The 13971-nt window shown below is 38.1% G+C and overlaps 1 protein-coding gene and 1 long non-coding RNA gene across 2 annotated transcripts in view; one reads left to right on the plus strand and one right to left on the minus strand.

The window, feature by feature from the left end:
* The first annotated feature begins 338 nt into the window (after positions 1 to 338).
* Positions 339 to 659, plus strand: LOC113564676. Its single transcript, XR_003408233.1, has 2 exons — positions 339 to 417; positions 474 to 659. It is a non-coding gene; the product is annotated as an uncharacterized LOC113564676 (long non-coding RNA).
* A 6392-nt stretch (positions 660 to 7051) lies between these two features.
* LOC113564672 overlaps positions 7052 to 13971 on the minus strand; it is a 41969-nt gene continuing 35049 nt past the window's right edge. The window contains exon 2 of the mRNA XM_026983515.1: positions 7052 to 7428. Within this exon, the coding sequence (XP_026839316.1) occupies positions 7203 to 7428 (226 nt within the window). The 3' untranslated portion in view covers positions 7052 to 7202. The remainder of the gene's footprint in view (positions 7429 to 13971) is intronic.

A 13971-nucleotide genomic window follows, 5' to 3' on the forward strand; every position in this document is an offset into this window, starting at 1 on the left:
ATATAGGCTCAGCAATTCGCGATATTGGATGTATTTTAAGAGCATGACGACTATGGACTGCATCCAGGCAGGCGGAAAATTACATTCTTTGATTGACATATTAAAAAGCGATGAGGACGGTTTTTTGAAAACATCGAAGTCAAAAATAACCATTTAGCTATTCATGCAAATTTTAAAACGCAGGATCTGCCCGAAATGCCACACTGCTACTGTTAGAATCTAGTCGTTATTGTTTTCGGTGTCAAATCGGTATTTTCTTGGAAAAAACTCAGATAGTACAGACGTGAAACTTATTTCATTAGCCAACGAAAGAAAATAAGCCACGTGTAAGTAAAAAACACTTAAAAAGTTGTGCTGTGGATCCCGTACTAACTATATTCAGCAAGAACGAGTAACATTGAGGCTCTTATTGATTCGGTATGTGAATCCTGTTTAGATTTAAATACTCACATTCTAATTTAAGTCGTTTTCAGACAAAGCAAATAGCGGCGCATTTTAACTACTACTAGCACTGCTAGCCACAACTCAAGTGTAGTGCACACTTAGTTACGACTTGGTAAACCACGCGCGAAACATTTCAAACCACCGCAAACGAAAAGAAAAATGCAGCTTAAGATTAAATAAATTACTTACACGGCTTAGCCATTTCTCTTAATTAATCCGCAAGACTTCGGCATAAAGCTAAAATTAGTATTAGCTGTAGACATTTTAGCTTTTAACATTAACTTTTCTTAGTCAAACAGGGAGTTTGTAGGGAACATATATAAATAATGTAATCTCGTTTAATTGCCCAGGCCTACTGTTATATTTAATTTATATTTATATTATATTTAAATCCTGGAGTTACATATGTATAATTTTTAAATTTTTTTTTCCCCCAATTTCGACCGATATTCCAGAAAATTTTGAAAACTCCTGTTTGTACTTCCACTAGCTTAGGGTAGTCGGGGAACTCGACTATAGAATTCTATTTTGTTTTTTTTTTGTTTTGCGGACTTCAAGTAAGTGATCCATAATCAAGAATCGAACGAACTAGCGAAATGAAGGAGGCCATAAGGAGGCAAAGGGTTAGTTTTTTTAAGTTAGAAAAAGAATTATGTAGAAAAGGAGAAAGGTGCCACGTGGGGGATTTTCTTGGCCGCGCTGGTCCATGGACTCAAACCGGCTTGGATGGCGTACGTATTTTATGATCGCCTTTGTCACAGATCCCCAATCAAGGACTCAAGGCGAGTGAGTCAAAACCATCATAATGATAGAAATCGAAAATATAGATAAAATGAAAACAAAAACAATTTTTTTTCAAAAGTGTGCTGGTCAAGTTTCAGACGGTTTGTGGGTGTGGAAACATTCTATAATACGTTTTGAGCTAATATCTTCATTCTGGCTTGTATGGTTCCTGAGACTGAGTCGTCTCGGAGAGAAATACTGATCATGAAACGCTGTCGGAAACGCTGCTTTATACCTGGTACATACTTCTGATCGAAGTATATACTCAAAAAGTTATACAATTACTTTAAATTTTTAATTCATTTTTTAAATATTCTTAACCGCTTAAATGAATTTAAATTAATTTTGTATGTGTTTTATAAAAGAATATTTATTGGCTATGGATTTTCATATTTATTTAGAAGATAATAAATGCGCCAAATTCATATAATAGGTTGTCAAATATCTCCATTCCGCTTTTTTGCTCTTTATTTAATGCTTTATAAAAAGAGTTACAGTGATCGGATTCAGTTCAAATATGCGCCGTTTTGTTCGATAATCTGTTTCCATCTAGACGGCAACTTCATAATACATCCCTCGTAGAAGCTCCCCTCCTTATTTGCGAAGAAAGCGGACAGCCACTTTTCACAAGCCTCTTTTGAGTTCAACTTTACACCACCAAGGGCATTCGCCATGGACAGGAACAGGTGGTAATCACTTGGCGCTATGGCGCTAGCCGCGAAATTCAAAAGACAAAAAGGAAGGGAGATATTTGACAACCTTATATTTCAAAGTCAAAAATAAAAATATTATTAGCAAAAGAAAATTATTAATGTTCAGTGTATAATGGGGTGTACCTATTAATGCGTATTTATATTACAGTATGCAATGTAAACCATTTTAGATTATAAATTTTAGATCTTAAATAACAAGTTAACTAGTAAATAAATAATTAATGAATGGACATAAAAACAATGAGCCTGAGGAAGAAACTTTCTTCACAAAAAGGGAAAAGCTGTTTTGCTAAGAAAATTAAATTAATATTATATTTAAATCCTGGAGTTACATATGTATAATTTTAAAATTTTTTTTTCCCCCAATTTCGACCGATATTCCAGAAAATTTTTAAAATTCCTGTTTGTACTTCCACTAGCTTAGGGTAGTCGGGGAACTCGACTATAGAATTCTATTTTGTTTTTTTTTTTGTTTTGCGGACTTCAAGTAAGTGATCCATATTCAAGAATCGAACGAACTAGCGAAATGAAGGAGGCCATAAGGAGGCAAAGGGTTAGTTTTTTTAAGTTAGAAAAAGAATTATGTAGAAAAGGAGAAAGGTGCCACGTGGGGGATTTTCTTGGCCGCGCTGGTCCTTGGACTCAAACCGGCTTGGATGGCGTACGTATTTTATGATCGCCTTTGTCACAGAACCCCAATCAAGGACTCAAGGCGAGTGAGTCGAAACCATCATAATGATAGAAATCGAAAATATAGATAAAATGAAAACAAAAACAATTTTTTTTCAAAAGTGTGCTGGTCAAGTTACAGACGGTTTGTGGGTGTGGAAACATTCTATAATACGTTTTGAGCTAATATCTTCATTCTGGCTTGTATGGTTCCTGAAACTGAGTCGTCTCGGAGAGAAATACTGATCATGAAACGCTGTCGGAAACGCTGCTTTATACCTGGTACATACTTCTGAACGAATCTTATATACACTCTAGTATATACTCAAAAAATTATACAATTACTTTAAATTATTAATTCATTTTTTAAATATTCTTAACCGCTTAAATGAATTTAAATTAATTTTGTATGTGCTTTATAAAAGAATATTTATTGGCTATGGATTTTCATATTTATTTAGAAGATAATAAATGCGCCAAATTCATATATATTATATGTAAATATTCTATATATTCAAATGCGACCTTTTTTGACATCTGTTTATTAACAGTGCCATTCTCTCCCTTAAGTATGGAGGTCAGTGGTCTAGCTATAGAAGCGAAGTCTTTGACAAAACTTCTGTAGTAACTGGCTAATCCAAGAAAAGACCTGAGGTAGAATAAATTTTTTGGTTCAGTATACTCTTCTATGGTTTTTACCTTTTCTGAATCTGTTTTCACTTTGTTTAATGTAACAACACTTTCTTTGAAGAATTTGTTTTTTTCTGGGGCCACTCTCATGTGGGCTTGACAAAGGCATTTAAGAACTGTGTCAATGTGTATGACGTGGTCCGCCGCATTTTCGGAGAAAATTATCACATCGTCTACATCGACGTAACAACTTTTCCCGATTTGTTCGCGAAGCCCGTCGTCGACCGACCTTTGAAAGATTATTTCTGCATTCTTCAGAACAAAGGGTAGACGGCAAAATTCATACTTTTACCCGTCTATGGAGAAAGCAGTTTTTCGCGGTTATTTTTTAGCCAGATAAATCTGGTAGTACCTCGATCTTAAGTCTAGGCATAGGTTACCGATCGACAATGCTTGATTCCTTCAGTTTCTTGAAATCGATCACTAGACGCTGTTTTTGTTGCTGTCGGCATCGGTCCCCTTTTTTCATCAACTCATGTTGGGCTGTTGATTGGCGACCTAGACGGCCGAATAATGCTATTCTTTAATAGCTCAAAATCCGCTGCTCCCATGGGATACGTATAAAGCTTGGAATATACGGGTTCGTTAATCCCCGTACGAAATGTGACAATGATCGAGGTGTTAAATGGCAGCGCCTCGTTAGGTGCGACAACACTTGTTTCCTTTTAAGGATCTTTGTTTTTAAATTCAGCTTTCACTGAACTTGGGACTTCTACGTCATCGATATTTGTGAAGTTCACAGTATCGCATTCGTAGAGTTTTACCTGCTCAGATACGTTTCCATACCTGATTGCGCAGGTGCGCAATCTTCTTCTTCTTCTTCCGCATTGGCGGCTTGCTCAACATTGAAAACCCTCTCTTACGGGCATGTTTATTACTTCCCTGTCTAAAGTTCGTGGGATGTCTTAACTTTGAAGACGATGGATCTATGTTCATTGTTTGTTTTCCTGTTTGCACCATGAATTCATAGGAAAACAACGGGTATGAATGCATCCCCATTGCTAAACATCATCGGCCACGATCCAAGGCTCTGCATACTACTTCTCCAAAGCGTTAATAACGAAAACCTGTAGGTTATCCAAGGGCTTCAGAAGGAGGTGACATCGGCTGAAACTACTGACATCTGGTTTGCGGTCGGCATGGGAACCAGCGTCTTCATTAGCTGCTCTATCTTAGTTTTGAGGAAGAGACAAGACGCGAGGGACAAGTTCCAGATGACCGAGGACGGTAAAACTTCTAAGGGGAGAGTAGTTAACGATGTGAGTAAACTTAAGTCGGTAAGTAATGACGGTAAGTCTTAAGTGATTACCCTAGTATTTTTGCATGCAGATTTAGCATAAACGCCTTTAGAGGCCTGGTTCACACTGGTTTTCCCGATATGGTGAGATATGCAAGTTTTTCTAGTGCCAGTACTTTACTGCTACCGATAAGCCGACTACGTCGATATTTACGTCATCAACGGAGAAGAAGACCTCCGACACAAACAGCCCTAACAGAGCAGCCGAGTACATCGACGCTGACGTCTTCACCCCTTCCCAACGGACTGTGGCGTGGGACAACTTAGGGTATACACCTAAAATAAAATGTACATGGTTCTACATAATTTAGGACTTCTACATCTAAAACGACGTTCTTTTGAAAGACCCAAATCGATAACTTGTTGTTGTCCATAGCCGAGGAAAATGAGATAATTCAGAACGCACACAATCAAGGACATTTCTCTGCCAGGAAGACACAGAATCTCACCGAAAAATTACACTTCATTCCCAAGGTAAAAGAACAAACAGTCGAGAGGTGTATCAGATGAATTATCATAAATGCAAAAACAGGCAAGAGGGAGGTGTTTCTAACTTCAATTGACAAAGGTCAAAAGGTCCTTCGTTACGTAACACATCGATCACGTCGGTCCATCCGACGACATCCAAGCGCTACAATCTCTCCTTGTCGTAGTGGATGGTTTTCGAAATATATCTGGCTCTACCCAACTCGTTACACCGGTGTCGATGAAGGGTTAGCCTGTCTCAAGAAGCAAACCGTACATTTCATGTCTGATTGAGGAACTGCTTTTATATCTTTGGCGTTCAAGAAGTATTGCGAATTAAAAAACATCCAACATTTGCTCATAGCGACAAGAGTACCACGGAAAAATGGCCAAGTCGAAAAATTCATAAGATCGTCGTAACAATGCTTGCAAAAATGGAATGGCCAGTTGCTTGGTATACTTACGTTGGAAGAGTTCAGCTAATTATTAATAATACTGAGCAAAGAAGTACGAGCATTTCACAGGAGTCGGCTGCAATGAATTAAAGGACTTGATGCAGGAAATCAGCCCGAGAGAACATCAAGCAGATACAGTACGAAAATAAGAAAATAAGATTTAAAAAGGAAACACGAGCCTGTCTATCATTTAAATTATTTGGTGAGTGCATTTCAACGGATTGCAAACGAGGCAAACAAAAAGGAACTATACACCAGCTACACAAAGAAGAAGTCCCATTGTTTACATACCATATTGACTTTGTGGGTCCGCTTGAGTCAACGCATAAGGACTACAAACACATTTTGGCGGTAATATTCTATCCACCCAACGATGTCCACAGCATACGAGGTGAAGCTCAGCAACCAAATCTTAGCTTTGGGAACCCAGCATTCATTATTTCAAATAGAGGCTCGGCATTTACATCGCAAGACTTTGTGAAATATTGCGATGACGAGGGAATAAAGCTGCGGGAGCATCTAAGGTCGCCCCTCCCGCGCTGTCTCTCTTGTACTCATGCGCTTGCATATTTGACTTGGCGTTCTTCTGTTCGCTCTGCAATTCAGTCGCCCATTACACATAAGCTTTCAAAACCAATGCCTGGGCTCATCGACGCCAAATTTGCTCTAACAAACCAAATTGATCTTATTTTCGAAATCGCTACATATAAATCGACGTTTCATTCCGTAAAAATAACTAGTAGAAAACTTATTAGCTCAACAATAACGTTTTGCAGCTACATCATGAAATATAGAATTGTGTGAAATTCAGAATTATATTTATGACTAGGTAAATTTTTTTTTAAGAAGGGTCTCACATAATTTATAATATTGCTATTATTTTTCAATTAATGTAATTGAAATGTAATTTTGACCATATTTAAAAGGGGTATCATGGAGAAGTATGAGTCGTCATCTTTTGACGTCGTCACAATGTTTGTTGTTTATTCGTATTTACCATTCATTTAAATACAGGAACCATAACAGGTAACATAGCAATTCAGAATGAGGAACTTATTACAGCTTCAACACAACTAAGTATACCCCCAAACAGGCAGAGAAAAAGAGAGAGCATCTAAAGCAAAACATTTTCAAAAATGAATGTCGGCATAACGATAGGTGTTGTCATAAAATAAAAACGAACACTTTAAAAGTTGCAATCTGGAACGAACTCTCAAACTGGCATAACCTTTTCTTCCACAAGAACCGGGAATAAAAAAACGATTTCCATGGTGTACTTTCTGAATCCATTTTCCATATTGTATTTCCCCCTCAACTTTAGCTTTGATATGGTAAACATGTCCTTTTGTCTTACCTTGACCTTAATCTTAAGATCATCTTTTCGAGTTTTGGATTTTCTACTACTTTCATATTCAATATGGAGTAGAGTCGTATAGTTGTACGGCGATAAACTTCCCACATTTGCTATTCAAAAGAAGTAATAGTAGATTCACAAAATAGTTTATTCTTTTTAAAATCTTAATGTATAAGCGCAATTAAAATGTTCTAAAATTATTTTACCTGTATATACAGTTATCTCCTATAACTTTATCGTGATCGGTTAATTATGTTTTTATTAGCCACAATATACATTTTATAAAAAGGTAATACAATACATAACAGTTTCAGTTATTTTTACATTTGGTCTCAAAAAATATTTCCAGTTATTCCTGAAAGTAGTTTACTTGCAAATTTTTGCAGTTGTAAAGGATCCTCATCATTAAAATCATCCAATATCGATTGCATTTGTTCTTTTAGGCCATCAGCTATCGACGTTGTAATGAGGTCTTTAAACAAACTTGTGATTGGGCTTAAAATAATGCTGGTCATCTGCTTGATTAATCGAGGTTGGTCCAATTGCACTTGAATACTACTGTTAAAAAAATATATGAAACGCATAGTTAGATATTTGTTCATTCATTAAAGAAGTCGCTAAAATAACGATAACAGAATTTTCATCTCCATTTGCCAAAATGAATTAAACTATTTAAAAAACAACGGGACTCTTAAGAGTTACGGGAGTAACACCAACAACATTGAATGCGTTTTTGGCATACCACAACAATTAACGCGGTTTTCAGACTGTTGCTAACCGATCATCATACTGACGCCCTTCGTGCCGATTCCTATAAGCCAAGCCGTCTGCTTTGCACATTACAATTGCAAAAATCCTAAAGCATTAAGTTCCAATGTATAGAAGCAGACCGGCTGTGTTATATATTACTTACATATGCTTTTTTGGGTATGCTAAGGAAGGCATGTGCTTATGCCGTTTATATGTACATATTCATGTATGATGTGGCTGTAGCTGGGCAGCGTAAGTATGCTGAACATTCAGAAATCGAGAAACATATAACACATAAACTAAAGTCCAGCGTTTATATGCGCATTGCAACAAGTGTTGGAATGTTTTGGTTGACATTACTTATAACCTTACTGGAGTACAGTGGTTATTAGATATAAGCAACCGCATACACATACTGCATATTAGGAACATAAATTATGAATAAAAATGGTTGCTTTAATCTGTCTTACCTAACCTTATATCTGCGCGAAAATCTGGTTTCTGGTTTTGAAAATATTTTGAATTCATAACCTTACTTTCATTATATTTTGAATAATTTGTACCCCAGAATATTGCATCTACAGAATACAATGGGTACACTTTATTGAATTGAAATGATATTTATACAGTTAACTACTAAATATTAATTATAATCAAACCGAATTTACAAATGAACAACTCGTTTGTATTTTTTTATTCACCAATCAAAGGAACTAATTAGAAAATAATTTATTAAACAAGAATATAATTAGTACTTAATCATTTTAGTATCTATTGTATTATAATTAACTTACCTACATTTAATGATTTTCTACGCATTCCGCGCCCACAAATACACCCGCATCTCCATCCGCATTTCGCATCCTTTTCTAGAACTATCCTTTTCTGAATATATGTGGGAATTGGTTTGAGTAAGAATTCTCGCAGTGGTAATAGGTATTAAATGTTTCGATACTTCTACATTGCAGCACTGATTAAAATGCAACCCTAGACAAGAGGAAGTTATCGATAGAAAAGGAGAGTGTAGAGTCGACAGTCGATTGAAAAAATTGCCAAGAGCGGTTGTTACTAAATCTAATTACTAAATCTAAGTCTATATAAATAAATGTGTAATCTTAAAGAACATAAATATATTGTTACACTTTTAAGCTGTTTAATAAAAACCATATAAACGAAGAAATACATATATTTACTTAATTCATTCGATTTTGTATACTAGATCACATATTGTTTTGTCGCAAGCACACTGAGTTCTCGATCTTATTCAATATAAGATACCTGTATCGAGGTATCTTTTCCATCAAGACCACCACCCCCAACGCCGACGAGCTGGAGCCGGATTATAAAGCGGGTACCCGCAAGTACAGGTTCCCTTACCTTCCATCATCTTATTTCGTTACACATTACATATGAATTGTCGTTTTGGATTTTTGGCATTTTTGCATTACGTATGTACGTAACGTATTCTTTGACCGAAAAAGTCATATTCCTCCAATACTGGCAGTAATGTCTTTTTATTTTTGTTTATGGTCTTTGCCATTCCTGCATGACCTACTTGTTTCGTGATCGCCCAGGTGTAAGCTTCGCACTGTGTCGCAACGTGTCTTCGTCGAGCCGTAGGATTTCCTGATGATGCTATATTTCATCGAACTGAAGAACCCTAATTTTTGCGGCTTCTAGTAAACTAAGTACTAGAATATCTTCATTCAATAATTGGTTTCAAATCGGCATAGTGTAGAATTGTAGAATTTATTATGCTAGCTTTCGCCAAAGTTACAATGAGGATAAATTTTGAATCTGTGTTGTCAACATTCTATTTCTTGCTAGAAGAGTCTCATACAGATTTGGAGCATCAACCCAATCGTTCGTGCGGGCTTTGATAATTTTATTTATAGTGTCGGTTAGTCTATTTATTTGTTTCTGAGTTAATTGTGGTTTGCATCCTTATCATAATTTGTCATCCTAACTTTCAAAAAGTCTGAGGCGTCGGTAGTGCCCGCGACCACTTTAAGTTCTGTTCCCAATAAAGTTTTCAGATGCCCTATGTCAACATCTAATAATTTGCACCTCTTCTATTATATCCGTGAACTCAGAAAGATTGCTCGAGTGCCTCAAACAGTGGCGTCGTTTGAACACCAGCACATCTCCGTTTGCGACCGGGATATAGTTGGATGGGAAAAGTCGGTAATCCGTGCATTTGCCACTGTTAAGGGGATGAGTGCTATGAGGGTAAACCTGCAATCCAAATGTAGAGTGAGGCGGCTTGATTTCACGTTTTTCTGGCTTACTATCTAATTATGATTGGGGAAACCTTTTTGAGGTTGTCCTTATGGACCACCCTCCCCTTTATAAGAACATAAGGTCTACTTGCATTTCTTGTTCAGTGCAATTGGGGGTTAGCTTATTCCCTAACCATTTATTATTCTTGACAAATACTTCTTCTCCTCAAAAACACGGTATCGGGTTTCGTTCGATGTTATTTTGTTGGGCCTTGATTAACTTTTGCTTAATGTCCAGGCAGCGTTCGTTGGTCCCCGCGTGAAGAACCTCAATCGGTTTCTCCCTAGTGACCGAGTGTAGGGTCTTGTTGCACTCTACTGTTGCCCTCAGGTCTGGCTCTACCATATCGCTGATTTTCTTGTTTATTTAAGACATCTAGAGATTTCTGTTAAGGTACTGTGAAACCGTTCCACCTGACCATTTGATGTGCTGTATAGCGGGGTTAATTATATAGCGATTTCAATTTGGTAGTTATTTTTTAGTAGAGATGTGATAGTCTCAGAATTGACGCGGGTTCATTTCCTGAAATTAAGGGTTTCCTGAATTCAGGGTATCTGAGGATCACATCTTCGGCCTCAGCCTCTCGAATGCATCCATCCGAATCCCTCCATCCCTGCATGCTACCGAAGTGAATGTTCGAAAGAGTGTTCCTAGATGGCTGATAGAGCCATTTTCTCCTTTCAGCAAATCTATCAAAGGCCCCGCGATTGCCGCGAAGTCTTTATCGAAACATCGGTAGTAACTGGCTAGGCTTAAAAATTACCTAAGCTCATACAGGTTCGTTGGTTCTGGGTATTCTTTTATCGCTTTTACGTTTTCTGGGTTGGTTTTTGCACCACCATTGGTTACAATAAGTCCAAGATATTCCACACTTTGCTTCAAAATTTGGGTCTTTTCATTGGACACCTTCACGTTGGCATCACATAATTTGAATTTTTTAAAACCCAAAATAATGACGTCGTCTACGTAAGCATAGATTTGCCAATTTGTTCTAGTAGGACATCATCGATCGCTCTTTGGAAGGTGCTTCCAGCATTCTTCAATCCAAACGGTAGTCGACAAAACTCATACATTTTGCCATTCACCGAGAAGGCGATTTTCTCGCAGTTATGATCGGCCAAGTAGATCTGCTGATAGCCAGACTTTAAATCTAGCGTTGTAAAGTACCAGGCTTTACCTGAATTCGCCAGTATCATGGGGTTGTTTGGCATTGGGTACTTGTCAGCGATGGTTTTTTCGTTAAGTTTCCTAAAGTCTATAACCAAGCACTTATTCTTATTCCCCAGATCATCTTGACCATTTTTGTCAACAACCCATGTCGGGTTAAAGGCGACCTTGAAACTCTAATAATGCCTTTTCCTAGCAAATCTGCTATTTCTTGTTTTACAAATTCAGCCACACCCATGGGATGGGGATATGGTTTGGAGTATATTGGCTTGTCCTCAGTTGTGCAAATCAAGGCAACAATGGATGTGTTAACGGGAGGACCTTTTTACAGGCAGAAAATGCCTTATATCTGTTTAAGATCATGTTCCGAAATTAAATTTTTACAGATTCCGGTAATTTAATGTCATTCACGGTAGTTAAATTTACATTCTCGCAACTATGATGCTGCAGCTTTTCAGGAGCAGAGCCATAATTTATTGTACCTTTCCCTGCGTCCAGTTTCTCTCCCACTTGAGCTAGACAATAATATCTATAATGCCATTAAATGGTGTCAGTGCGTCTAAAAGAAAGAACGCAGCTGTTTTCCCAAAAATGTTAAAAGGGGAATCGACATTTTGAATTGCCTTTACGGGCTTGATGTAGTTTTTTGGCGATGACCGCTGCGGCCGACCTATCATATTCGCGGTCGCTTTCATCGTCGGCGTGTTGCATGGTGCTCTGCACTCTTTGACGTATTTCATCCATCACGCGTGCAGATCCATGTCTTTTCTGGCCTCGATTATTTCGCCCCTAGCATTGGCAGACTGAGCGAAGGCGGTGGGTTGCCTGTGATGTGCCATAGTTGAGCCTAACTCCATGTTAAGGGCCGCATTATTTTGATTATTATGATTTTGATTATTATCTTCGGCCCTGCTACTTCTTCCCTGATTTTCCTGCGAACGGTTTTTGTTATTTCGCAAAGGCGGTGCGCTCCATGCTCGCCTCGGATTCCCTAGCTAAAGCCAAGGCTGAGGGAAAATTCCTGGGTTGAGCTGGCTCTCAACGGTTTCCTGAGACCCGAGATGAACTTATGGACTGCATCATCTCTGACAACAGTATTGAACAGAGCAGCGCTTTCCTGTTCGTATGTCATAATGATTTTCTTCGTTACTAGTGTCAACAGCTTTTCTACCTACCTCGTCGTAGTACTGGATCAAGTTCTCTTTGCCTGACCGTTTTCAGTCCCTGTCGGAGGACACGCAACGATGTTTTGTCTGCATAAGTGCAGTCCAATCTTCCGATAAGTGCATTGAAATTCTGTACAGTGTTATGGGACACCAGTAGCGTTCTAGCTACCCCCTGATTTGATTTCTAATAATTGTGACAGTTTGGTAGTGTGCTCGCTGCCTTGGTATGGCTTAAAAATTTCGTAGGCGTCCACGGCTGACTGCCGCCACGCCACATTATCGTTTTGGTCCTCCTCAATCTCGGGAATGGACTTTACTACGTCAAGTTGTACCTCACATCTAATGTTTGGATCTATGATAATTCTTTGATATGCTTCTACCTTTGGTGTTTTCACCTGCAAGTTCTGCATTTGTTGCCTAACCTCATTTAGTTGGGTCTGAAACGATTCCATCAACCTATTGAGTTACGGCCTGGCTAACGGCTCCTTCTATGATTGCCTGCAACTGAGCAGCGTCCATGTTCGTATTGTTGTCTTCGTCACTATCGTATTCTATCTTCCTTTTCGATCTACGTTCCCAACTCATTGACCGATGGTTGGTACAACACACATATATTTTTGCCGAGCACAGTTGATCGGCTTTTGCGAGGCGGCGATATTTATGTGCGCGAGAAATAAAAGTCAACAAAAGAAATTAGTTTCTTCTTTTTTTTTCAAAACGAAAGGTCTGCGCAATAGAACCATTTCGTTTCTATTTATTCTTTTGGGCAGAAATAACTCAAAGTAACTTGGTAACAGTATTTAAAGAAGCTTGGGGTATGCAGTACAACTTATTTATGGTGTAAACAATACTCACTAAAAGCATGCGCTGGTGCGCAATGAAGTTGTTCGCTTTATTTATTGAATAATTATTTCTTAAAAGTTCGGAATTGAATTCACTAATCAAACTTACATGTTTTTCTTCCTAACTACCCTGTTAAGATATTAGGTTCTTTATATTCGTCGGGCGCCAATTATGTAATTCCTTATGGTTCAGATGTCCTCCAGTTAAGTAGCTCCGGCAGATAGGAAATACGCTGATCGGTAAGTCTCCCTGGTTCAGGTTTTATCTAGGTGGGGTGACTTCTTACGATGATTATGGTGGAGGGCGTGACTTGGCCCTCTTAGCTGACTAACTGGCCCTTTGGCTCAGCGAGAACGATTTATATAAAGCAAATGTATTTAACGGCGAAGTGCCGTAGTTGCTAGTCTTTATTCTTAAAGTGCCTGCTTAGAACTGAATACAGAGAAATGGGAAGATTTACTCTAGCTCCAATGCATCAAGCCATGAATTCGCAATGCGGTACCCCGGATAAAGAGTGTCCGATTTCCGCTGCTGTCCGTTTTTTTAAACGGAAAATATTAAACGAGAGAGAACCGTATGACCAATTAAGCTAAATAGGGTTGCAAGAACTAAAAAACAGAGCAGAACCTCGAAGGCTCAAGCATAAATTAGTGGACACTGGTGAGTGATAGCCATTTCTTTTCTAATACTGAATGCGGAGAAAGAATACCAGCATTACTGGATACAGGTGCTATTGCGAATTGCATTGGCAAGGGAGAATTCTTAAAAATCTGAACGCGACCGATAAGAAAACTAAGCGATTACTGTGTATACATAGCAATCAGCGGCGAAACCCGAGTAACGGGGAGTATTTTTAAGTTTTTGACAGCTTGGAAATGATTTTTTGGAATACCTT

The sequence above is a fragment of the Drosophila erecta genome, unplaced genomic scaffold (assembly GCF_003286155.1).
Source record: "Drosophila erecta strain 14021-0224.00,06,07 unplaced genomic scaffold, DereRS2 tig00000305-arrow-arrow-pilon, whole genome shotgun sequence".
NCBI classification, from domain to species: domain Eukaryota; kingdom Metazoa; phylum Arthropoda; class Insecta; order Diptera; family Drosophilidae; genus Drosophila; species Drosophila erecta.